The following is a 23,514-nucleotide window of genomic DNA, read 5'->3' as shown; positions in this document are numbered from 1 at the left end:
TTAAGTGGATATATATAGCAAAACCAAGGAAGTCCTTCCTTAATACAGGAGCTGATCAATCCATCTGAGACATTTTTCAAGTAATTAAAGTTCAGTGTGTCTGCTTCTTACTGTGTATATGAAACAACTATGCTGTATTCTAGATATTATTTTAATAAGTGCTTTCTTTTGAAATGTTTTTACATTTTCAGACACTTTATACAAAGCATGAGAACTAACAATTCAAGTATCCAGCAGTTTGAAACTTTCCCTAACGTTCTTTTCATACATCCTTTTTTGTTTGTTTGTTTTTAGAAGACTTTACATTGCATTAGCAACTACTGTGTCCTTCCTTTCTTAAATATAGCATTCAAGCTATTTATACATGTTGAATTGAAGTGTTAAATGTATGTTTTGACTCTCCTTTATTAACCTACTTTGTGTCATAGAGATACAGTTATGAACAAGGACAATTTTACCTGGGATCCTCATGGAGGAGTTCTTCAGCACACCCTCAGGGACACCTGCTTACGGTGTTCAGTTTATTCTTTCTATTGCACTAGTCCCACTCCATGAAGCAATATGAAGGAAAGCAAGGCTACACTTTCATCTCTGTCTGTTCCCAAGAAATTAAAGGATGAATATTAAAGTTTAATCCCAATGAGGGATTACAAGCATAGCTGGTCTGTACATGGGCAAAGGAGAAGTGGGAGGTAGAAAACTCCCTATGGTCTTCTCCATCTAGGAACGTCAACACCATGGCTTCTGACAGACATCCACTTAAAGGCGTGATGGGATCTGATTCCCCAATCCCAACTCATGCCTCCTGCTGTGCATACACGTATGGCAGGAGGTGTGCTTATGGGATCAGGAATTAGATCCCAATCATGCCGCATAGCACTCTCCTTGCACTGGAGGGTTGGGTGCCTGACAATCAGCTGATTATCTACTGGTTTTGTGGACCCACAGGCCCATTCATGCCTCCCTGTGGTCCCCAGAGCTGGCTGACAGTCTGCTTATCGTCAGCAGATCAGGACTGCTCCAAGGCTCTAGTCTTGCGGCAGTCCCAATCTACTTCTATGACCAGATACAGAATCAGGACTGCCTCAGGGCTCAAGTTTTGGGCCAGTCCCAATCTGTAGTTGGCTGACAGAGGCCATGCCAGGGTTTGAGCCCTGGGGTGGTCCCTGCAACCAATGATCAGCTGATCAGAACACACCTCCAAGGTTCGAGACTCTGGGCTACTTCCATCAGCTGCCAGCTGGCAGGAACCATCCTGAGGCCATCCCTGCCAGCCAATGATCAGCTGATTGGGACCGCTCTGGGGCTTAAGTCCTGGGGAGGTCTCTGCCACACATTCAATGTAAGGCACAATGGAAACCAGGTGCAAAGTTGTGCATATTTTGTGTAAAAACTTTGTAGCTGGTTTCCTGTTTTACTGCTACAGTGTGGCAGGTTTACACTTCAAATTAAACACATAATTAACTATTTAACTGCATTTAAATGTAACATCTGCCTGAGGCTTTTCAGTAGTCCTTTTCTTAAAAAGTACTTTCTAAAGATCATATCCAAGCATTATGCTTCAATCAATGTGTTCTCATCAAGCTTTTGTTTGATTATGGCCAACTTTCGAAACGAGCCAGTGCCTTATAGGATTACTAATGAGTTATAAGATTTTTTTCACCTATTTGTTGGTAGATGGAATCCTGTCTAGTTTGTTAACAACTGCAAGTTTTATTTGATTAATCAGAGTTTGGTAATCTTAGTCCCATTTCAGGTGTACCAAAGTCCATGTTACTAAAGTCAATATAAATAGCAGATTTGTTAAGACCCAGTGGGCTATGAAAACTACCTTTCTCACCCCTGTAGCCACTCTAAGTCATTGTTAAGGCTTAAAAGATAAAATCCTGGCCCCATTGACTTTAATTACTTCAATGGGAGGAGTATTTCACTTTGTGAAAGAAACTTTCCCTGCTATAGCCCTGTCCCTGGTTTCATATCTACTGCTGTCAAATTACAAGCAAAGAGAAGCTTATATGCAGTTTCCTGTTCTGATTAGTAATTAAAAAAGATCCTGAAAACCTGTAAAGGATACACAAGAAAATTAAATGCCTGATACCCTCTCAGCCTGAATATAATGGGCACAATGCATGCATTTGCATTTTAAATATAGACTTCCTCATGACATTGTGTAGTCTGCTTTCCAACATCTTTTATGGCTTTGAAGGCCATGTCTGAAAACAGCCCATTAGCAAAAATGATTTTTGAGATGATCTTTGATTTAGTAAAACAGAGAAGTTTTTGCTTGAAAAAAATTGTTACAGTTCTTTATATCATATAAAGATGCTTGATCTTTCAGCGTTTCTGGTTCCCCAGGTAATTTGTTACGCTGTGTCCTTTTATCGTTTAAAAGAAAGATAGATGGATTACTTTAAAGGATTGTTTAAATCTGACTTTAATATGAACCTTTTTGCAACACACATCCAATTTTTCATAAATCTATGCAAATTTCTGTCACATGGGACCAAATTCACAGGTTTTATTCAAAAATCTTAGTTTTAATAATGCTCCAATATAATAAAAGAATCTTGGTAAAAGAGGAAGTTAATTACACAAAAAAGATACACTCCCAGAGATTTGCCATCAGATAAACAAACAAACTACTACACTTTACTAAATATACAGTGATTAGCCTGAAAAGAAATGTACTGAAAAAGATATACATCAGAGATTAACATTGAGCAATAATCCAGTTATTTAGCATTCAGTTTATAAGAATTCTATTTAATATCAAATTGATCTACAATCAGATTTGTTTAAATAAGTAACATTATCTCTTGTATAAATGAAAAGTGATATTTGTATAAATGAGTTAATTATAAATATTTTCTCTGGTTTTTCCATCGATTTATCCTATGATCTTGACAACACAATGACCCCCAAAGGCTGAGCTTAATAGGGGCCTTAGTCTAGTCAGTGCCGCTGTTTCCAGTTGTATCCTGGAACTCGGTGTCAGCGCAGTATAATGCCTTTAATTTCCCATTTGATTGCAGGGGTTGTTATAAAAGCTAGCAAATTTTCTTTTAAACAGCTCTCATACATATTTGTATTTATCTGTTTATACTTGTACTTTAACTACTCTTGGACACCAATAAATCAAAACGAAAATTAATACGTTTTCTTCGATGTAAACTCTAATGCATTTATATTAATATTAATTTGTACATCAAGTAAAGAAATATTACTGCTAATTAAGGCAGAATTAAAGGAGCACCTAAAACCTTTATATAATATGTATTTCCTTTTACAGAGAAGCTTGTCACAAAGGATGTGATGGAATTTTGTATAGTAGGTTTTTATTACTAACAGACTATGCCAGCAAAACCTGATGGTAGAAAACTGTTCCTGGTCCAGAAAAGGCCTGCTTCTCCAACAGGAATCTGATCCAGACCCTTTTTTTGGGCCAGGTTTACATTTCAAAGGTGGAAGCCACAGGTTTGTCAGTCCAGGGCATGAAGAGGTATTATTTAGTCTAAGGTGCAAATTTAGCCTGCCTTCTACATGGCACTGCCAGCAAAAACCTCAAGAATAGATGCAGTTATACTCCACATTTATCCTTGCTGTAATATCTTATTTCTCTATATTCTTTTGGTGGCAGGAGAAGGGAGAAGAGCCTGGAAAAGACTATACTGGCAAAAGCATAGATTTGTTAGTATAAGCTTCAGGGCACTGCAGACATGAAAACACTGATGGTCTTCCCAGTGTAGACTTGGTCTTAATTTCTCTTTATTAGCATCGCTACCCTTGTCATCCTAGAATTTTCCTAAACATTGACAATTATGACACTCCTGAAGTATAAGTTTAAGACAGTGTTTATCAACCAGGGTGCTGTGGGGTACTTCACAATCTTAGAATAGTTAAGTATGCAAACACCTATACAAGATTCATACGATAAACCCAGAGATTTCCAGTAGGAATCTGTAGTGTTATATACATTCTACCTGTTGTGGTCTTTCTGCATTCTTTGCAACAGAAGAATTTATCTATTATTTTTCTGCCATGAAAAATGAGTGAAAACTAAGAGCTGGCATTTTCTGATGGGTGGTTTGGGGTCTAAAAATGTTGAAAAACACTGGTTTAGGACTTAATATACTAAACTAAATTGAATCCATGCCAATATTTATCAAAAGTAATTTAACTTAAAAGAGAAAACTAGTACAGAAAATGCTATCTGTTTAGCTAAAGCACATCTAAAGTTCCCTAACCTCATCATTGCCACATAAAAATGGCAATTGAGACAAACTAGAAAAATTAAAGGAAAAAGTATTAATATCAAAAGAGGTTTTCCTTTTTGAAAGATCTAAATATTATAATTTTATCCCCTGCAGCAGAAAGAGATATATGACCTTGTAAAGGTCTTTCCTCTCTTTGTAGCTATTCTCACACATACAAAACTTTGTTAACTTGGAGTTACGGTTGCTAGACTGTGTCTCACTTCACTGTAAATTGCAAAGACAAGAAAATAAAACTGTTAAATCACTCAGCAACCAAACAGTCTCCATTTAATTTTCAGTATTGGTTACAAGTCTATCTCCACTTTCATCATGAACAACAAATTCATAGCCTTAACTCCCAACAAAATCCCTCCTGTTCTCAAACACTTCTCAATCTGCCTATTCTCCCTCAGAGCCTGAGACCAGAACCATTTCTTCTGCAGGTCAGCCAGTTTCCTTGGCTCAATTAGGAACAGAGCTGTTGTGATAGGATGGAGGGGGCTGCTCTGAACATGAAATATGATGAAAAATAAAATAATAAGTTTATAAAAGTTTCTACTGAAAGTGAAAGTTACTAACAACTCTGAGCAGTTCTGTGAGAATTGATCTAAAATTGTCTGTGAGAAATTTTGTCAGAAAATTCTGTGTCTATAGGATTGAAAACTTCCCAAGGAATATTTTGATTTTGGAAAGTATTTGATAGAATATTATACAAACATTTAGCTTCAATAAAGTCAACATTCTTAATTTTAACGGTATTGTTTTGACTTCTTTATAATCTGTTCTACTTATAGTATCAAAGTGGAAAATATAGAAAATAAATAAAAGTTAAAAGGAAACATTTTAGACCTTATGAGAACTGAACGTAATTTTACTGAATATATTTTTAGAAAATGTTCAAGGTCAGAATATTTTACTTTGATATTATAATTTTAATTTCTGTATACAAATGAATATAATGTAATTGTAATATACTATAACACTCAAAATGATAAAATATGAAATAGTCCAACCTGATCAAAACGAATCAATCTGAGAAGCAGGAGCTAAGGGTTTTTTTGTTGATATCCGTCCCAACTATACAGCTGGTCCAATAAAACATATCACCAAAAAAAAAACTCTTGCTGCTCAAATATTTCCAAACCGTCATGGCTATAATAACACACCAAACCCACTACAGCATGGGACATTTTAATAAGGTAATTTAAAATGTTTTTGAAACAAAACATTCATACATCTCACTTAATGATAAAATTTTACTTTTTTATCTTTTCTTTTTGATGTATAATTAAAACTAATTTCAAAATTTCAGAAAAGCATTGGATGTTCGCTTTTACAACCAGATCTATTAATTAGAGTAATTCTAAGTAACTAATTCTGGGTATAATTTTAAAAATGAAAATGGTCTATCTCTTAGATCAGGGGTGTCAAACTCACCTGGCCCCCTGAGCTGAATGAATGGCACAGGGCTGGTCCATGGGCCTGGTTAGGCCAACAGACTCCTGCATGCTTCTCGTCTGCCAGGAAGCCAGCTCCAGCACAGTTGGTCTGGGATGCCAACCTGAGAGGGTGCTGGATGCGATGCAGCATGGGACTAGCCTGAGTGAGTGCCCCTAGCAGCACATGTCGCAGGCACTGAAAAAGTGACATGCTGGGACATGGGCTGGATTATGGGGCTCCGTGAGCTGGATCCAGGCCACAGGTAATAGGGTTTACTCTCCTGTTTTAGATAAAGGTGAAATTTGAAGACTATCAGGTTTATAGCTGTTTAACAATGACATGAAAATAAGAGAAATAATGAAAAAGGAAGAAATGTTTATACAAATGTTTATTCTGTAAAATTTTTCTGTATGTTTTTCTTTTAAATAATTTGAAAAAATCTATTGTCTCTTTGAATCACTGTGCCAAAAATTTAAAATTATATAATAAATGAAGTGTGAAAGAGGAATTTTAATCCTGAGTTCCGTGCATACCTAAGCATAACATTAACTATACAGTCAACTAAAGCTACATAATGAGAAAGTGTCTTCTAAAAGATCTAGTGTTGCTACATACTTATGGATTGTTGTAATTAAACCAAAAATACTATGAGAGATTTTAGAGTTGGAAAACACTTAACCTCACCTTTCTCATCCTCCCAACAATGCAGAATTGTTCCCTATGCTTTGTAAACACATGCATTTTATATGTAAAATACATACACTAATAGAACATTGCTAGTTAGTTTATAGATTGATTGAAAGCAAATGAAATTTTGTATTGTGTTAATGTTGATTTGTAAAACATTCTATTTGGCTGGGGAAGGAAGATGGGGGGAATTGTAGCTATCAGAGGTTCTGGCGTAAGCCTGTTTGAACCAGTTGTCGTGTTGCGCCAAAGTCCAGGTTATACAAAGCTGATTGGTTAGATATAGGAAGAATGCGATAAACCTCTTTCAGATTCCTTGGCTTTCAATAATTATTAAATAACAGCCTTGTACAGAAAACACATAAGGAGCAGGGGCTCAGAATCTTCACATCAAGAATTATTCTGCAGACTGTACTCTCCCTATCATGCAATGCCTTTGTAGATCTCCAATTCATTCTCCCATGAGATCATCTATCACACGGCATCTTCATCCCCTTGCACACAGGGACTGTTAAACTTCACTCGACACGGGACTTGTGTACGATGGGGACTGTATCCCATATTCAAATGCCTCTGCATATCACCAGTTGTAGTGCCTGGGGACCTACACAAGCACAAAACCTACAGGCTAGATTTTAGCCTTGGTGAATAAAAGCATATAAGCATACCACTAAGCTAATTAATTCTCCAGCTAAAATTATACACCTCTGAGCAACTTCTTAAATATTCATTAAAGGAAAACTATTCAATTACAACATACACAGCTGATACAATGTAAAGCATATTATAATTAGAGTGGGAGCTGGTGGTGACCCCTATATTTAGGTTGTCTAAAAACTTTCTGTTATAAAAGATTCTTTTCTTTGTTATACCTGCATTATTTGAAGCAGTCTTTAAAACTGGATAGTAAGAAAGTCTTCAGGGTAGTGAAGTGTGTTTTCTTTGTCCTGTGAAATACCAGTCAGGTTGTAGTAAACTGTTAAAAACATCATTTTCCTTCTGGTACTTCTGTAGGAAAAATTTTGCAACCTGCCAAAATAGCAACCAAATCAAGCAGCTGTATTTCACTGTGCACTGGGATTGCCCGGGACAGACCAGGCCACTGTACTGAAACTTCTAACACGATCTGTTTAAAGGCGGTCTACAGAGCAAATTGTATACAGCAGTGGTAAAAATGTGAGGAGTAGAGGAAGCTATGTGCTGTTAGGTAGCTTAATTTTTCATTTCCTGATTGATGTGCGATTATGTCAAACATGTTGTGTATGCAGCATAGTACACTTTTAGTGTTAATTCATTGAGAGAAATGGTTATTCACCAGCGTGTGCAACAGCTTCCACTAGAACCCTGCCTGACTTAAGTTACCCATGCATCAGGCGATGTTAGATAGGTTATCCGTTCAACCAGATGGGTAAATATAATTCTGTGATCAGAACTTGTTTCTGGAAAATGCTGAAACCAGATTTTAAATGTATATAATTAGTACACATCATTTATAATGTTAATACAGTTAAAATCTGGTTTCAGCATTTTCCAGAAACAAGTTCTGATCACAGAATTATATTTACCCATCTGGTTGAATGGACAATCTATCTAACACAGCCTGCCTGATGCATGGGTACTTTAAGTCAGGCAAGGTTCTAGTAGAAGCTGTAGCACATGCTGGTGAATAACCATTTCTCTCAATGGATGGATATAGATATACAAGCATTTTTATTTGAAAGATTTCTTCCTCCTTCTTGATACATAAAGAATTCCTAAAACAACTTTTTCAATGTCTTTATTGTTTATTTGTTTCCTTACAAATATCAGGTTTTTAACTGATCTGCTTGAAGACAAAAGACTGAAATAAGAACATTAAGGGGAAGGCGTATTTAGTGTACTTACTTCAAAGTTAATACCCATTTAATTCTAAGAGGATTTTGTGCCTCTTCCCACTCAAGACTTAGGTCTTACTTCATTTCCTAATCCAAAGAGTCATCCCACCAGAACCAGAGAGACAAGATTTAATATTAACTAACATCAAAACAATTCTTTCAGGTTTTCCTTATGCATCATAAAGAAGCCAAAGCATGGCACAAACATAACTTTTTCTTTCATAGATTATTTTAAAACAGGGCTGTCCAACTGCATACAGCCCACAAGGGGTTAAGTTGTGGCCCCCACGCTCCCGCCCAACTGCTGCTTCCTGCGTTGTTCTAGCTGCAAGAGCAGCCGGTCTCCAGGCTCCCCCCCACTTCCTCTGGATGCTGCTTTCTTCCCTGCCAGAAGGTGAGGCAGTGCAGCATAGCGCTGGAAGCAGGGGGTGAGTCTGGGGCCCTGTGGTGAAGTGGTAGACGGGGAGTGAGCGTTACTTGGGGAAGCGTGCCTATCTGGCACAGTGCAGAGGTGGGCATCCACATGGCATGTGACCCAGTAGATGCATTACTCATCCTGGTGCAGCTTCCAGGCGCATAGCCCCTGTATGCGTGGCTCCTAGCAGCTTAGAAGTTTGACAACCCAGCCTCAGAGGAAGCATTTCCAGCTGGGAGCCCCATGTGGGGGCACCAAGTGCAATGGCATGCAACTAGGCAGTTGGTGAGTGGGGAGGGGAGCTCCTGCCTGCAGGAGGGGGGGCTGGATGTGGGGGTTGTGGGTGGGTGGGTGTGGTGGTGTGTGGGGGTGCATACCACCCACCACATACTCCCCCCCGTCCCCAATGGCGCACAGGCCCCACCACTAGTGACAGCAGCTGGCAGTGGGCCCTCAGGGCACTTATGGCCCATGGTAGGCAGAGCCCCCCAGTAGCATGCCGTTCTGGCTGAATCCCAGGACACGCACATGGAGGCATGGAGCCTGCCCAGTCCGATGGCATGCAGCCCAGGAGCTGCATGCCATTGGGCCTGTCTGGCTCTGTATCTCCACGTGTGTCCCTGCTGGAGTGCTGGAATTCCCGTGTAGAGGCATGGAGCTAGCCTGGCCTGATGGCATGCAGCTCTGGCTGAGTCCTGGAAGCTGCACCTGGAGGTATGAAGCCAGCCTGGTCTGGCCCGAAGGAGCAGGCAGCTCTTGGGTCTCAGCTGGAGCTGTGTGCTGCTGGGGGTCTCTGCCTGCTGCAGACGAAGACTGCCCCTAGGGTCAGCCACCAGCTGTGCGCCATGGGGGGAATTGTGGGCGGGGGGCACACTCATGGATGCACCCACCCATACAGACACCCACATCCCCCCCACACATCTACCCCACCTCCACCCCTCCTACCACACCCAGCACACCTTGCCACACATAATATTCAAGAGTAAGCCTTTATTTTGAACTATTATGCAATCACCGCTATATAAACTACGCAAACACACACAAATCGGGACAAATCTTTTTTTAAAAGAAAATTAAAATGTTATGGTAGATATTTGACTTCTAGTATATGAATTGTTTTTTTTCTGGTTCCGAGATGATATCCCCCTCTAAAAGGAGTACTTATTGGGGCAAGGCTGGTGGTGGGGAACTTCCAGTAGCAAAGGTTAGGAGTTAGGAGTGGGACTTCTGATCCCGGAGTGGGGCACCTGTCAAGTCTTACTCTTGGGTATAGAGGGGGAGTTTGCATGGGGTGGGTATACGTGGATTTGTATGGGGGGAGGGGAGCTACCCATACACTAGGTCCTGGAAGCTGGCCAGGGGTAGGGGGAGAGAGGGCTGATTAGTACCAAGGGGGCTGCAGCCACATTGGGAGCAGCTGCACCAGGAAGCTGTGCGCGCTGGCCTGGGCTGTTGGAGGGTGCAGGTGGGAATGCAGCACTGGCTGCCCAGAGCTGGAACAGACGGGGTTTAGCCCAAGGCAGTGTACCTGTGAGCTGGATACAATCAACTGGCAGGAGCCCACCAGCGGGCCAGATCCAATCAGTTGGTGTGCCAGATCCTGCCTGTAGACCTTATTTTTCCCACTTCTGCTCTGAATGAACCTCAAGCATTCAGGAGCCCAGGAAGTCCTAATCCAGAGGATGTTATCAGATGTAATGTCAACATATTTCTATTCAGCAAGGATTTGTTCAAGTGCTTCCTGAACTATAGTGTATGACACAAATGAGCCTACATGAACACAAAGTGAAACAAGATGGTTACAGAAGGCTGAAAACTTACATCTTATAATCACTGATCATAGACATAAATGTGCAAATTTGAGAAGAAAAACTAAACACAGCGATTAAAATTATACAGTCCAAGCTGAACTCCTGTACTCAGCTTTACTAATACCCTGAGAGCCAAAATTAGCAGAATTTCAAGAACAATCTGGGAAGGGCAGGAGCTGACCGTTTTCCAGTATGAAAATATTTCATCTCTGTATCGATATGTTGGGAGCTCTGTAAAGTTACCCCCTACATTTGGAACCTTTCCAAAATGAGGTCACTGCCTCATTCTAGCAGCATTAGATGTAAACCTTGCCAAGTCTCCTTGATTTGGTATTAAATTGTAAGTTAGCATTTCCCTCCAGGGGTAAAGGATTTAAAGTCTCACTCCTAACTTTAAAAACCCTCAGTTATTCAAAGTGTCACGGGGTTTTTTCCCAAAAGTATAAACTTTTAAAAAAAATATTTAATTTAAATTTTCTTCTGACTCAGCTGCCTACATGTACTAGTTCTTATGACAGAACAGTCAAATTTAGTTACATATATTCTGTATGAGCTATTTAGACTTTTTCCTGGATTTAAAAATAATCTAGGTCAATTTTCACAGTAATTTAGCTGTCATAGATACCTCTTTACATATCATGGTATCCCAAATGATACAAGTCTACAATCTATATTTAGACATTAAACAGTAACTGTACATAATTTAGTCATGCACATAGAGTGTGGATACACATAACAATTGGAGCACTCCAAGAACTTCACTGAGTGGGAACCAGTTCACATTTTGTTGGGCTTTAGAGATGTCTACGTGTACACCTCCCTACATACACCTTTGAGGCATTGCAGTGCTATCTAACCACCAACCCGAGGAGCTGGGTGGGAGGCCTCAAGCCAACAAACCTCACACAGTGGAATGAATGGCTCCTTTCCCCAGGATTTCCCTAGCTGGGTAGGAAGACCCCAATTGGCCGGAGGTATGGAGGGCTCCTGGACCAGTTTCAATGTTCCCAGGGGGCTGAGTCTTCTGGGGATTGCCCAAGGTCTTGGGCTGGCCTTGGGCTGCAGTTTTAAAATGACTTGTCCTAGAAAGCCACTGAATTAATTTCAGTTCACCCCCACTCCCTCCTCTGTGAGGTTGGTAGGTGGGTGAATACACCCTTAATCAATGAGTGAGGAAAAACTGAGCCACTATTTTTAATACCATGAATGGCTGTCAGCTTCATGCTTGGTCAATGCTGTTAGGTCCATTAATTGTTAATCAAACCAGTTGAAAATAATATTGGATTATTCAGGTATACTTTTGAAATATTCCAGGAGTTTTAAACTGTTTTAAACTGGACACATCTACACGTGCATCTGACTGTGCAATTGCTATTGCACAGTCATTTAGTACTGGCTGTAGCCCCATTGGCGTATGGGTCATTTCCAACCCTACTGCGCAGTAGCAATGAGCTACTGTGCCTGTGCAGTAGCACTGGCATCACGGTTTGTGCCTGCCAACGCTACATCAATGTAGCTATGAGTTACATTGCTGTAGCTCATTGCCTGTAGCATGAGCATCTTGTGTAGATGTGCCCACTGACTTGTACATCTAGATGCTTGCATTTCTAACCTGATTTAAAATGGTCAGTGCTGTGTGTCCACACCCATAGATGCAAAGACACAAATGTCATTATACAGAACTTTAAATGTAATTACAGCAGACATTTAAAAAAAGAATACTTAGCCCCAATTCAGTAGGATAAAGTGCAGTGGATAGACCCCTACATCTGTGTGAAACCTCATTTATTTTTGTACTGATACCAGCTTTAACCTATAGAGCCTTAAATGGTGTGGACTTACATATCTAAGCGAGTGCGTTTTCCCATATGCCCCCACATGATGGTGCAGCAGAGAACAATGTATCACCAGTAGGCCAAGTTTGCTCAACAAAACTGCATGGAAAGTCATTCTCTGCAGTTGCTCCTCAGCTCCGGAACTCCCTCCCACTTGAGGGTTATCAGCAGAAATTCTTCTGGGCCCATTGGGTGTGCTGGAAATGAGGGATCCCACAGGACTGGGTGTGTCAGCAAAAACTTCTGGGTGGCAGGGCAGGAGCAGGCCAGCCATCAAACCCTTGCACAGGCAACAGCAAATGTGATACCCCCGACCTGTAAATAGTTGTGTATAAGTTTCTGCTTGTAATAGAGTTGTTCCACGTCACAAGCCTTTAGATACTCAGAGCCTAAGCCCGGACATCTTTTGGAAGAGCTGTGAGATCTTCCTGTTTGGGCAGGCATGGGCCAAACTAAATTAAGAGCAACATCTCATCCTAATTTAGTTTGGCCCATGCCTGCCAGAACAGGAAGATTTTAGAGCTCTTCCAAAAGATGTCCGGGCTCAGGCTCTGGCTGTAGTATCTAAAGGCTTGTAATGTGGAAAAACTCTGTTACACACAGAAACTTATACACAACTATTTACAGGACAGGGGTATGTTCTAGTTCCCCTTTTTAACTGCTCTGATCCCTTATCCCCTTATCACTCTCCTGTTTTTAAGATGTTATTTTTTCACTCCAGAGCCTTTGTTTGAAAGGGCAGCATATAAACTGAATAAATCAATCACTACTTTTCCCCTTTCCAACCCACCGATATGTCTCTGAAGGATGAAGTGCCCATTTATTCATGTTAGATGTTATAAAAACATTTATGAGGGTTGAGTCAAGCTATGACCAGGCCTGGCTTTTATCAGATGTGCAAGGCAGGTGGTTATCTAGGGCAGATTATTGTGGGGTGGTAGGAGTCTTGCACGACTGCTTTTTGGAAGTCCCCGCACATATTTCATTTTATGAATGTTTGGACACATTTCATTTTACGATAGTAAACACCTCGAGCTGGAGCTTGGCTCGGCTCCTTGTGCCAGGACGATTTCAAACACTTAGCAGCAAATAATTGGGAAGTCCACAAAAAAAAGCAATCCTTTATCTTCACAAAAGGCAGCGACTCTAAAATGGTTTTCGTATTAATAAACCGCAAAAGAACGGGTGCTTAAAGAACATAGGGGGAAGAGAAGAATGGAGGCGCCCGAGGATTGCTTTCGTCCATTTAACCAGAGTTAGCCCCTCACGGCAGCGCCTCAAAGGTCACTTCCACCCGTTCCCGCCTCCGATTTCTGTTGTTCTGTATTTGGGGATGCAAGAGCGGTTATAAGCCCAGCCCTCCAGCAAGTTTGAGCCCCGCAGGGGAGTGCGGCACCGCCTCGCAGCAGTGTAGGACTCAAGCGAGGGCGGACAACCGAAAGCGCAATAACCCACCCCCGCCACCAACGGCCGCGCGCGCAATATGAACGAAGGCGCCTGCCCCGCAGTTTGAAATGAACCCCGCCCAGCGCTCCCCATTGGCCCGCCTCCGCCGCCACGTGATGCGCGCTCCACCACTCCGCGCGCGGCGCGCGCCTTTTCGAACAAGGAGCCTCCCGCCGCCGTCGCTGCGCCGTGTATCCTTCCGCGGGACTCGCCTGCCGGGGCTCGGCGGGGCTTCGCGCGGAGGCCACCCTCAGACCCGCCGTGGCCCGCGGGCGACAGGGCGCCTCCGCCGTCTCCCTTTCGCCTGCGGTGGCGGCGGCGCCCGTGGCTTGTTGGCTGCAGGGGGGCCGTAGTGGAAGGCCGGGGCCGGCGGAGGGATGCGGCGCAGGGCGGCAGTGAGGTGCGTGTTGGCGCGCGCGGGGGCTCAGTCGCCGCTGTGAGGGGACGGAGACGGACGCGCTGGCGCCGGGGAGCGCGGGGCGCCCGCGGGCAGGTGGGAAACGCATTACGGGGATCAGGCGCGGCGGCCGCTCCGGGGCTGGTGGGGCCGGGCCGGGCACTGGGGGGTACAGCGGCTGCCAGAGCCGGTGGGATATGTAGGCTTCTCCCCACCTCTGGCTGGTGTTGTGCCCCGTCGCCTCGGGGAGTCGTGCGTGTCGTGTGCGGGAGCTGGACCCTCGCGGCGGGGTCCTGGGCATCGGGGCTGCCAGACGTCGGCTTTACCCGCCGCTTTTTGCCAGCGGGGATGCGTCATCATCGCCCAGCAGTGACGTAGCGTGGACTGGTGGGAGGCCTGGTTGAAGCTTGGCTGCCTTCGGGGTGGATTCGATTTAAATCACTTGTCAGGAAGCTTCGGTTTCATCTTTGTTTTTGACAAAAAGTGCACTCGTTGTTTCTGGGTTCTGTAGGTTGTAGAGGTGTTGGTCTAAGGACCGAAGTAGACAAGGTTCTTTGGGTAAATCTGATATCTTGTTAGACCAACTGGAGTTGGTCTTGTAAAAGATATCAGATTTACCCACAGAACCTTGTCTGCCTATTTTTGATAGGACTTTTATTAAACTATCCCCCAAGAGGGTCTCTCTACCTTCTGCCAAGCCTGCTACCCTGATAGGCTTTCACTTCTACCATGCTATTCCCTCATTAGGTCTTAAATCAAGGGAGAGGGTATACTCAGAAATGTATCCCTCAAGACTTCTGGAATGTTCTGCTGAAAATGCTTCTTTTGTTTCTGTTGCCCTTCCCTCCTTGGTTTATGTCCTGACTACTCCTTGCCCAGATCTACTCCATCCCCAGCAATCCTCTGTTGCAGCACTTCCCAAACTCTGACAGATGGCGCACCAGCAGCTTAAAATGATGCAGCCTTAAGAACCCCGAGCAAATTTTTCAGTTCAACCTTTAAGAACCACCAGCAAATTTTGTCAAATAAAGTAATTATCATAAATCTGTTAACATGTACCACTGACAGGTTGTCTGCGTGCCACATTCTGTACCTGAACCACAGATTGAGAGCTGCTGCTCTATTCATTTAACTTCCTGAAACTACATTCCTAGAGAGAAGTAGGGGCTTGACTTTGTGTATGCAACTTAAAGAGACAAGAGGACTGATGGGTAGGTAATCAGGTCTGTTAGCTCTCATCACCATGTACTGCCCTTAACAAGGATGTTATCTCTGGAGTCAAATCCACAGTTTGAGAACTGAAACTAAGCATCACAGAGATGCTTAATGGGATCTTCTAGACCAGGGGTTTTCAACCTTTTTGGATCAGTACTGCCAGCCACTGGACATGGAGTAGTGTACTCCTGGCAGCTGGTGTGAGGGTAGAGGGTGGGGTGCGTGTCTGCCACGTGCAAGCTTCCCCTGTGTCCAGCTGGGTGGGTGGTGCCTGCACAGCAGTGCGGGATGTCTGGCAGCACTCCCTCCCCACCCACCTGTGCCTACCCCTTAGGGCAGGAATTCCCAATCTGATACACGTACCAGTGACAGGCTGCCTGCATACCAGTGGTGGTATGTGTCCACAGATTTATTATAATTACTTATATGACAAAGATCTGCTGGTGGTACTTAAGGCTGTATTGTTTTAAATTGGTGGTGCACAGTCTGTCAGTTTGGGAACTGCTGCCCATGGGCCTTCTCAAGTACCCCTGGGGGTATGCATGCCTCTGATTGACGACCCTTATTCTAGACTGAGCTCTGAGTTCTGTTGAGTAGAGTGGTTTTCTTTAATCTTTACTAATCTATAGAGGACCCTTTGGAAGCCCCATAAGATTGGGCCCCTAATATAGTCCATGGCCTGTTGTAACTTTTTTAGAAAAGTTTTATAAATAGGTCACATGAATATATTGTCTCAAATAGCATATAGTTAGAAGTTATTACCCATATCCCATGATGATCTTTGAGCTCTAACATATTTTAAGTTTAAACTATCTTTTATATAGCTTTATTTTTTTTAAATCGTCTGAATAAAATATGTGATGATTACATCACAAAAATTAGGTTTAAAATTTTTAAAAATCTGATTTCTTTTTGTTTGTTTTAAAAAATTATTGATTTTTATCCACCTGTCTGCTTTGCAGCTGCCATCAAAACATTTTTTTTTAATGTGAACCTATGATGTCTACTATTGCCCCTGCCTAAGAGTGGTTTTTTTGTTTGTTTGTTTGTTTTTATATGCCTGTGTGGTGCCTCACTTCCTGCACTGAGCTTTGTTCTGCAATTTTTGGGTTTTTTTAAATGCACAAAAGACTTCACACACCTGCACAGAAATCCAAACAAAATAACCCTTTTGAAATCTCTGCTTATCATTTATAGAGAGAGAGGTCTGCCCCTTGTATTTGTTATTTTAATAAATATGTCCAGCTTTATTTGAAATACCACTTTTATCTTTACAGGTAAGACCTCTAGTTTTGAAGATGCCTCTCTTTGGGAAAATTGTTGTTATTAAGCGGAATGGGGCAGATGGAATTCACTTTCCGCTCACTGCATGCTCTTGTTTATTTGGGAGGTAAGAATTGGCAATATTACTCGTGTATTTGTGCCTTGAGAGATGTATTGGCGTTGTCTTTATTAATGGTTTTTGGGTTCATTTTATCATTTGAATACCTACTGTTTAAAACAAGTAGTGGAGGCATAAACTGTTTAACTCCTGCTGCAGTTGCTCTTGCTGCCTGATGCAGCTGCTTCTCAGAGTGGAAGAAGGCATGTATACCCCTAGTCACACCACAGATGCACAAAATGTGTGTCTGCAAAAAAGCTGGTAATAGTTTCTGTCCTTGTTTCTGGTCGGTGTTTGTGAAGGGGCAGGACCACCCTTGTAGCCCTCAACAGTTCACCAAAACATGTTAAGCAGCCTTCCAGCCAAAATAATTTCCCATCACTGATCTAGTGTGTTGCTTTCTATTTGCTTATACTTGAGGAAAGTAAATGCTAGAGTTATAAGTTCCAAAATAAATGCTTAATGGAAAGCATATATGTTTATGCGAAATCAAAAATTAAATATAATTCACTAAACCTGTTAAATTACTGGAGTTTAACACTTGATTGAAAAACAGCTTGTGCTAGAGCTTGTCTACATTTGATTTTTTGGGGGCTGCAGCCATGCTTTTGCAATGATTTTCCCAAATTTGACAGATGTATATAGCTTGCAGGTACATGTTTGACTTTATATTTGCTTGAAACTCCACTAGGGAGAATCTAATTTAATGGGTTTTGGATTTTATTTAGAAGAGAATTTTTAACTTGGCTTCTCAGTGCTTGTGTTAACTTAAACATTTTTCTATTGCTTTCTTTAGAGAGCACCGTGCAGTTACATAAATATTATTAAGTGATCATGTATGTAGCTCAGTAGTGAATTTTGAAGAACAACCAAGTGCTTTGTTCTCTTAATCTTTAAAACTAAATTTGTACTTTTCACCCTAAGAAAAACAGAGTGTGACATCCGCATCCAGCTGCCTCAGGTTTCCAAAGAACATTGTAAAATAGAAGTAAATGAGAATAAGGAGGTAAGTGGCTTTTTTTAATTGCATTTATAATTTGTATTTTGATTGCATTGTATCATTTTATCTATTGAGGTTACTTAATTGACTGTTGTTTCATTTTTAGGCAATATTGACTAATTTAAGTAATGTAAATCCAACACAGTTGAATAGTAGCAGTTTTCAGCAACCTGTACATCTGAAGCATGGCGATATATTAACTATAGTTGATCGTTCTTTTAGGTAAGTAACTGTGAAGAACAACGAGGTCTGTGCAGAGCACTATTCACTTTAGTGATTTTCCAACTAGACGTAAGGGATCTACCCATTGTGGGATTAGGTCCAGAGAGGATAACTTTTCCCATTTATCTATTGCTAATGTTTAATTTTATGTTTAAAATTTTTTACAGGGGTTTTCAACTTACTTTATTTCTGCTGTGCAAAATATTGTCTGGACTGTTAGAGTGTACTGTCATCTTTAAACTACTTAGAAATAAGCTACATATTGCAGCATTGTCTTGATACCCTAGCATGACTTTTTTTCCAAGTCTACATGTTTTGAAGATGCACGGTAGGCTTATAAATAGGAAATAGAAAATCACGATTTTGTGGACTTCACGGAAACCGTGAAATTTGCTCCACACTGGGATTTTTTTTTTTTAAGGGTCACAAGCATAGGTGGCAGAAGGAACAGGGCTAATGGGGCTTAGCCCCCCAAAACATGGGGCAGCACAGAGGGCTGCAGGGCAGCCTGGGCATGGGCTTCAGGCGGCTGCAGCAGGGTGGGGCATGCACAGCCAGACATGGAGCCTGCAGGCAGCTAGGATTGCAGCCACATGGTGTGTGGAGCACTCCCTACCATAGCAGGTAAGTTGGAGAGGGGGTGGGGGGCAGAGGCAGGGGCTGGGGTGAATGGCCCCTGCCCTATGCACAAATCTAGGGCACACATGCCCTGGGCCTCTTCTGAGGTGTGTGCAGGAGCCCCCCTGTGCTCCTGGATGAGCCACCTAGGCTACAAGCGTCCCACGATCTGCCCCAGGGTCCCATTCCCCTCTGTCCCTGCCTGCTACAGTGACCCAGAGCCCGTGCTTGGGCTGCCCTGCGGCCCTCTTGTGCTACCTTGCATTTGTGGGGGTGCTAAGCCTCATTAGCACCAGCCTTCTGCCCCCTGTGCCTGCCAGCCACACATGTACAGGTAAAATACAATTTTTCACAGAATATTTACGAACTGCCAGGACCCATTTGTCTAGATCTGCGGTAGTTCTGTGAGTATTCCATGAAAAATAATACTTTACCCATGCACATGTCATGAGTTTTCTATGAGAAATCTGTAATTTTCTCAGGGCCCTACTGATATTAAACAGTTTAATATCAGTGAGAGTATTGTTAGAAATGGACAGTTGTTACTGTGTCATTTACCTTAAATGTTCTTAAACAGCATAAATATGACATAAGCTAAAGTCTTCTTTTATTCCTTTTTTTTTTTTTCTTTTCAAAGGTTTGAATATCCCGCTCAGTCTACTCCAAGAAAGAGATGTTCTAGGTCTCCAAAAAGTGAAACCCTGCAGGTAATATTAAGTTAACTGACTACATTTATTGCAGATGTGTGCACATGCTAATGCAAAGTAGTTTACTATTGGTATGATGATTTCTTGTCCTCCACCCATCCTTTGTTCCTGCTGCTGTGGTTGGGAACTCCTGGCTCCACTTCCTGCTCTTGCACCTGGGGGAGGGATTGCCACAACCCTATGTGGTGTCTAGCTGCTCAGAAGATGGGCAGCTTTGATCTGAGATGTTAGTAATAGGACTTTTTGTGGAAAGGGGCAGAGTGTTTTGTTTTGTTTTTTTTAAATAGTGTTTTTTAGAGAAAATGGGATGCAGACCTACAGCTATTTACATTTTTAGGGATGTACCGATTAAAGATTTTCTTAGCCGATACCGATAGTCAATTATTAACTGACTGTATTGACTGATGCTGATCCAATAATCACTATTTAGTAATAGTGCAAAGCATTTTAAACTACTGACACAAACCTGTTCTGTTTGTTTGTTTTGCATCTATCTTGTATATGTGTGTGCGACGCGTGCACACACATCCTGTGCTGCTGTCCTAGACAGGCAGGGTGGACCCTCATGTGGACAGCGGCGCAGGGCATGTTTGGAGCCCCAGAGCATGCTGCTGTCTCAGTGCTGACAGGCCCTGCACACCTGAGCTCTCGCAGCCACCAGGGAGAAGCTGTTTTTGCAAAGGTCCCTGGTGTCTGGCAGAGCAGAATGTTTCTCATGTAGCACCTTAACCTGCTTTCGTGCAGCCTAATGTCTCTGCAGCAGCCCCGGCACTAAGGCCTCTGCTGCATGTGTTAGCATTGCCATGGTGGCAGCAGCAGCAGGAGCCAGTAACAGTCCCATTTACTGTTGCTGAGCATGGCACGCTGTGACGGTTCCCTGACACCCCTGTCTCCCCTCCCCCCCTGCCGCTGCTCACTTAGACCTGTAGTCTACTGTGGGCCGCAGCAGGCCATGTGGACTGAATTACACTCAGCAGGATGTTCTGGGCTCACAGCTGTAATTATTGGCTACAACAACCAAAAAAGGCAATAGCTAATAATATCATTTTGCCTTTTATTGGTGCCATTCCAATAGCCAACCAATATATCAGTGTATCCCTATTTTTTTTTTTTTAATCTTTCTATCTTTTATTTACATAATTTCCAATCTGTATAAATTTCAGGAATAAAACATAGCACCGGATCCCTGCTACAAAATATTTACGACATCCTTGTTGCCAGAGGTGGTTAGAATTTATGGGAGATGAGTAATGCACCCATTAGTAGTATGGTTATCGAACTTTCCAGTCAAGGAGTCTAAAGGAGTTAAATTTTAACAGTTTTTGAAAGCTTAAAATTGGGTAGCTTTCTTTTAAAAAGTAACCTGTTGGGTATTTCGGATGATTGGTGCACTTGTGCAGCATTGCCTCTAAAGAGCAGAGTGTAATGTTTTATATATTCATTTTCACAATAAGCAATGTTTTTACCTTGTCAGCAAAGTTGTTTGCTTTTCTATAAATCTCTTACTCAGGTTATCTGTTGAAACTTTTTTCCTGGAGAGTATGGTTAATCAGATGAAATTATGACCATTGTATATATCTGAACCCTGTTGGAAAATATTTAAATGATCAGGCTACCCCAAAGTCCAGTAGACATCAGTCTGTATGAGATCTCAATTTGTTTTATTTGTTATCAAAATTTAGCTGCATGGATGCTTAGATTATACACTCTTTTAGAATCAAATACTTTCCAAGACTGTGAAATAATAAAACTGTCTTACAGGTCCTTGAGTACACATTTTACTTGAGATGCAACCTATGTCGTCACTTGTAATAATTGCACATTTTCATAGAATAAGTGGATTTAACCTTATTTTGTAAATTGTTACGCAGAATCTGTTTTGGTTATGAAAGGAAACAATGTTTCTGTGCCATTCTAAATGCAATTTAGATCACTATATTTGTAACTCAAAAGATGTATTTATTGCCCTGCCATAATACTGTACAAATTTACAGGTTCTTCATGTTCAGCAGGTGGCAGAAGTGGAATCATTACTTACAGAGACTGCAAGATCTAAAGGTCCTCATGGTTCTGGTTGGTAATTGTTTCATCTTTGTTTGTCTTTCAATAACGTATAGACACTTGAACAAGCATGTTAAGCATAAAATGAGATGGGAATAAGGGACCTGTCAAAAGATTTATTTGAGAGCTGATGGATCAGATAGAACCTGTCCTTGGCACCATGATTTAGAAATCTCAAATGTTTTAGAACATTTAGAAATGTTAGAAAACTCAAAATGTGGTTGTACTATGAAAAATGATGGTGAAAATACAATTGGTGGACTACTTTAGGTTCAGTGGATTGCTTATTAAGTTTGATTTAGGTTAAAAGAAAAAAGAAATGATGTTAAAAATGCCAGCCTTGCAAATCCTGCACACTTCTCAGTCAAAACTGGTATTTTCTGACCATCTCCTAATGCAGTGGTCTCCAACTTTTCTTTGGTGAAGATGACTTTTTGTAAGTAAAGGGCATCACAGGATCTACAGCCTCTGCCCTGGCCAGCCCCACCCTTGCCTTGCCTCCCCACCTGGACAAGCCACCTGGGTTCTGACCCCACTCACCTGGGTGGCAGGGGATGTGGCTCAACCTGGCTGCATGTGTCCTGTCACTCCTGATCATGGAACCTCTGACAGACTGAGATTTGACAGTCAGAGGTTCCATGATCAACCAGTCGATTTGAGATGGGCTGGTTAGTGACCACTGACATAATGGATAATCAAATTTTTAGACCTAACTTTTCTGCCCTCTAATGACATTCAATAAGTATAACAAGGCAAGTTAATCCATACAGCTGAGGATTTAACTAGCAATTCTGATAGTGTATGACAGGGGCAGGCAGGATGTGGCCCACGAGGCCATTCTATATGGCCCGCAGGGCCCCTAAAAATTTAGAAAATTAGTATTTATCTGCCCCTGGCTACCTGTCATGCAGCCCTTGATGGCTTGCCAAAACTCAGTAAGCGGCCCTCCGCCTTAAATAATTGACTGCCCCAGTGCATGAGCTGAAATAAAATTAGATTACTCTCCAAAGCTAATACTATATCAGCTCTGTAGTACCAAAAAGAAAAAAAGAGTAACATTTTTATGCAAGAATATATTTTTGATGCACATAAGGAGTAGACCAACTGACTGAAAAGTTGCTGTTTTACAAGTTTTGTACAATAGAGTTGCTTTAGTTTTTCCTTAACTTAGTGTTCTTGCACCTCTATCAGTGCAGCTATATTGCTAGTGCTAATATGGAGAAGGTAATAGGTTTTCTGCAGCAGTGTCATTACACATTAAGGCCTTTCTTGACAACAGTCTACTGATTGATATGCAAGTTACTCCAGTACTATGTGGAAAAATTTCCAACTCCCCAGTAGATTTTTTTTTTTGTAGTTTCACCTTGTTCTTTAAGGTATTTTTTTCAGAATGATTTATATTCCCCCTGTCCCACAATTGTATGTCTAATACAAGAGCCTGTAGAGTTCTCTCCAGTTTGCTTTTTACAGCTGACTGACTGGGGATCAGCTTGTCCTCAAATTACCTGCTCAATACAAATAACACTGTTATACTGCTCATAGTAGAGGTTACTTGGAGCAGCTTGAAGGTTGCACATGAGCTTTTTCATTGCTTTTTCACAGAAAAAATTTTTTCTATACAAAGCAACGATTTTTTTCTGTAAAGCCAAATATTTTTAAATGTTGTGACATGCCTGCACCTGAACTTTTGAAGGAATCTGAACTTTTTGTGTGTGTGTGTGTGTGTGTGTGTGTGTGTGTGTGTGTGTGTGTGTGTGGGGGAAAGTGTATTCGTGTTTGTCAGCAGCTAAATAATACTGATACCAAGAGGAGGACCTTAAGAACCATGTAGACTGTTTAATATAAATGAGGGATGTTAAACACATGGTCTGTAGAGCTCTTCCATCAGGCCCCTGGTGCTGTCTCTGACCCATTTCGGGCATGGCATGCACCAGTGGTATAGGGCTGGTCTGCAGTCCTTATCAGGCTCACAAATCCCTTCTCATCCCCCAGCCCTTCCACAAACACATCCGATCTGATAACTACTTACCTGCCACCTCCTTCAAACAGCACAGGCCTGCCCAGAGCCTGGGTTGACTGTGGCGGGTGTCCAGGAGGCTACAACCTGCTGCACCAAGGTCCTCAGAGCTCTGGCCTGGCTTGTTGCTAGTGG

General features: G+C 41.9%; 1 protein-coding gene across 8 annotated transcripts in view; it reads left to right on the top strand.

Annotated features, from left to right (window-relative positions):
• Window positions 1-13,934: 13,934 nt before the first annotated feature.
• Window positions 13,935-23,514, top strand: part of MKI67 (marker of proliferation Ki-67) — a 39,103-nt gene continuing 29,523 nt past the window's right edge. Inside the window, exons 1-7 of one of the 8 annotated variants that reach the window (XM_090056549.1) lie at window positions 13,935-14,161; window positions 15,227-15,369; window positions 16,651-16,763; window positions 17,679-17,760; window positions 17,861-17,976; window positions 19,232-19,301; window positions 21,296-21,374. In XM_090056549.1, coding sequence (XP_089912675.1) covers window positions 16,672-16,763; window positions 17,679-17,760; window positions 17,861-17,976; window positions 19,232-19,301; window positions 21,296-21,374 — 439 coding nt within the window. In that variant the 5' untranslated portion in view covers window positions 13,935-14,161; window positions 15,227-15,369; window positions 16,651-16,671. Of the gene's footprint in view, window positions 14,255-15,226; window positions 15,370-16,650; window positions 16,764-17,678; window positions 17,761-17,860; window positions 17,977-19,231; window positions 19,302-21,295; window positions 21,375-23,514 lie in introns of all 8 variants that reach the window. The other 7 variants (XM_090056547.1, XM_090056548.1, XM_090056551.1 and 4 more) reach the window with 7 other exon arrangements.

The sequence above is a fragment of the Crocodylus siamensis genome, chromosome 7, assembly GCF_052110815.1.
Source record: "Crocodylus siamensis isolate JL-2025a chromosome 7, ASM5211081v1, whole genome shotgun sequence".
In the NCBI taxonomy this organism is placed as follows: domain Eukaryota; kingdom Metazoa; phylum Chordata; order Crocodylia; family Crocodylidae; genus Crocodylus; species Crocodylus siamensis.
Note: the sequence above shows the minus strand (reverse complement) of the source record. Positions and strands in the feature narration are given on the sequence as shown.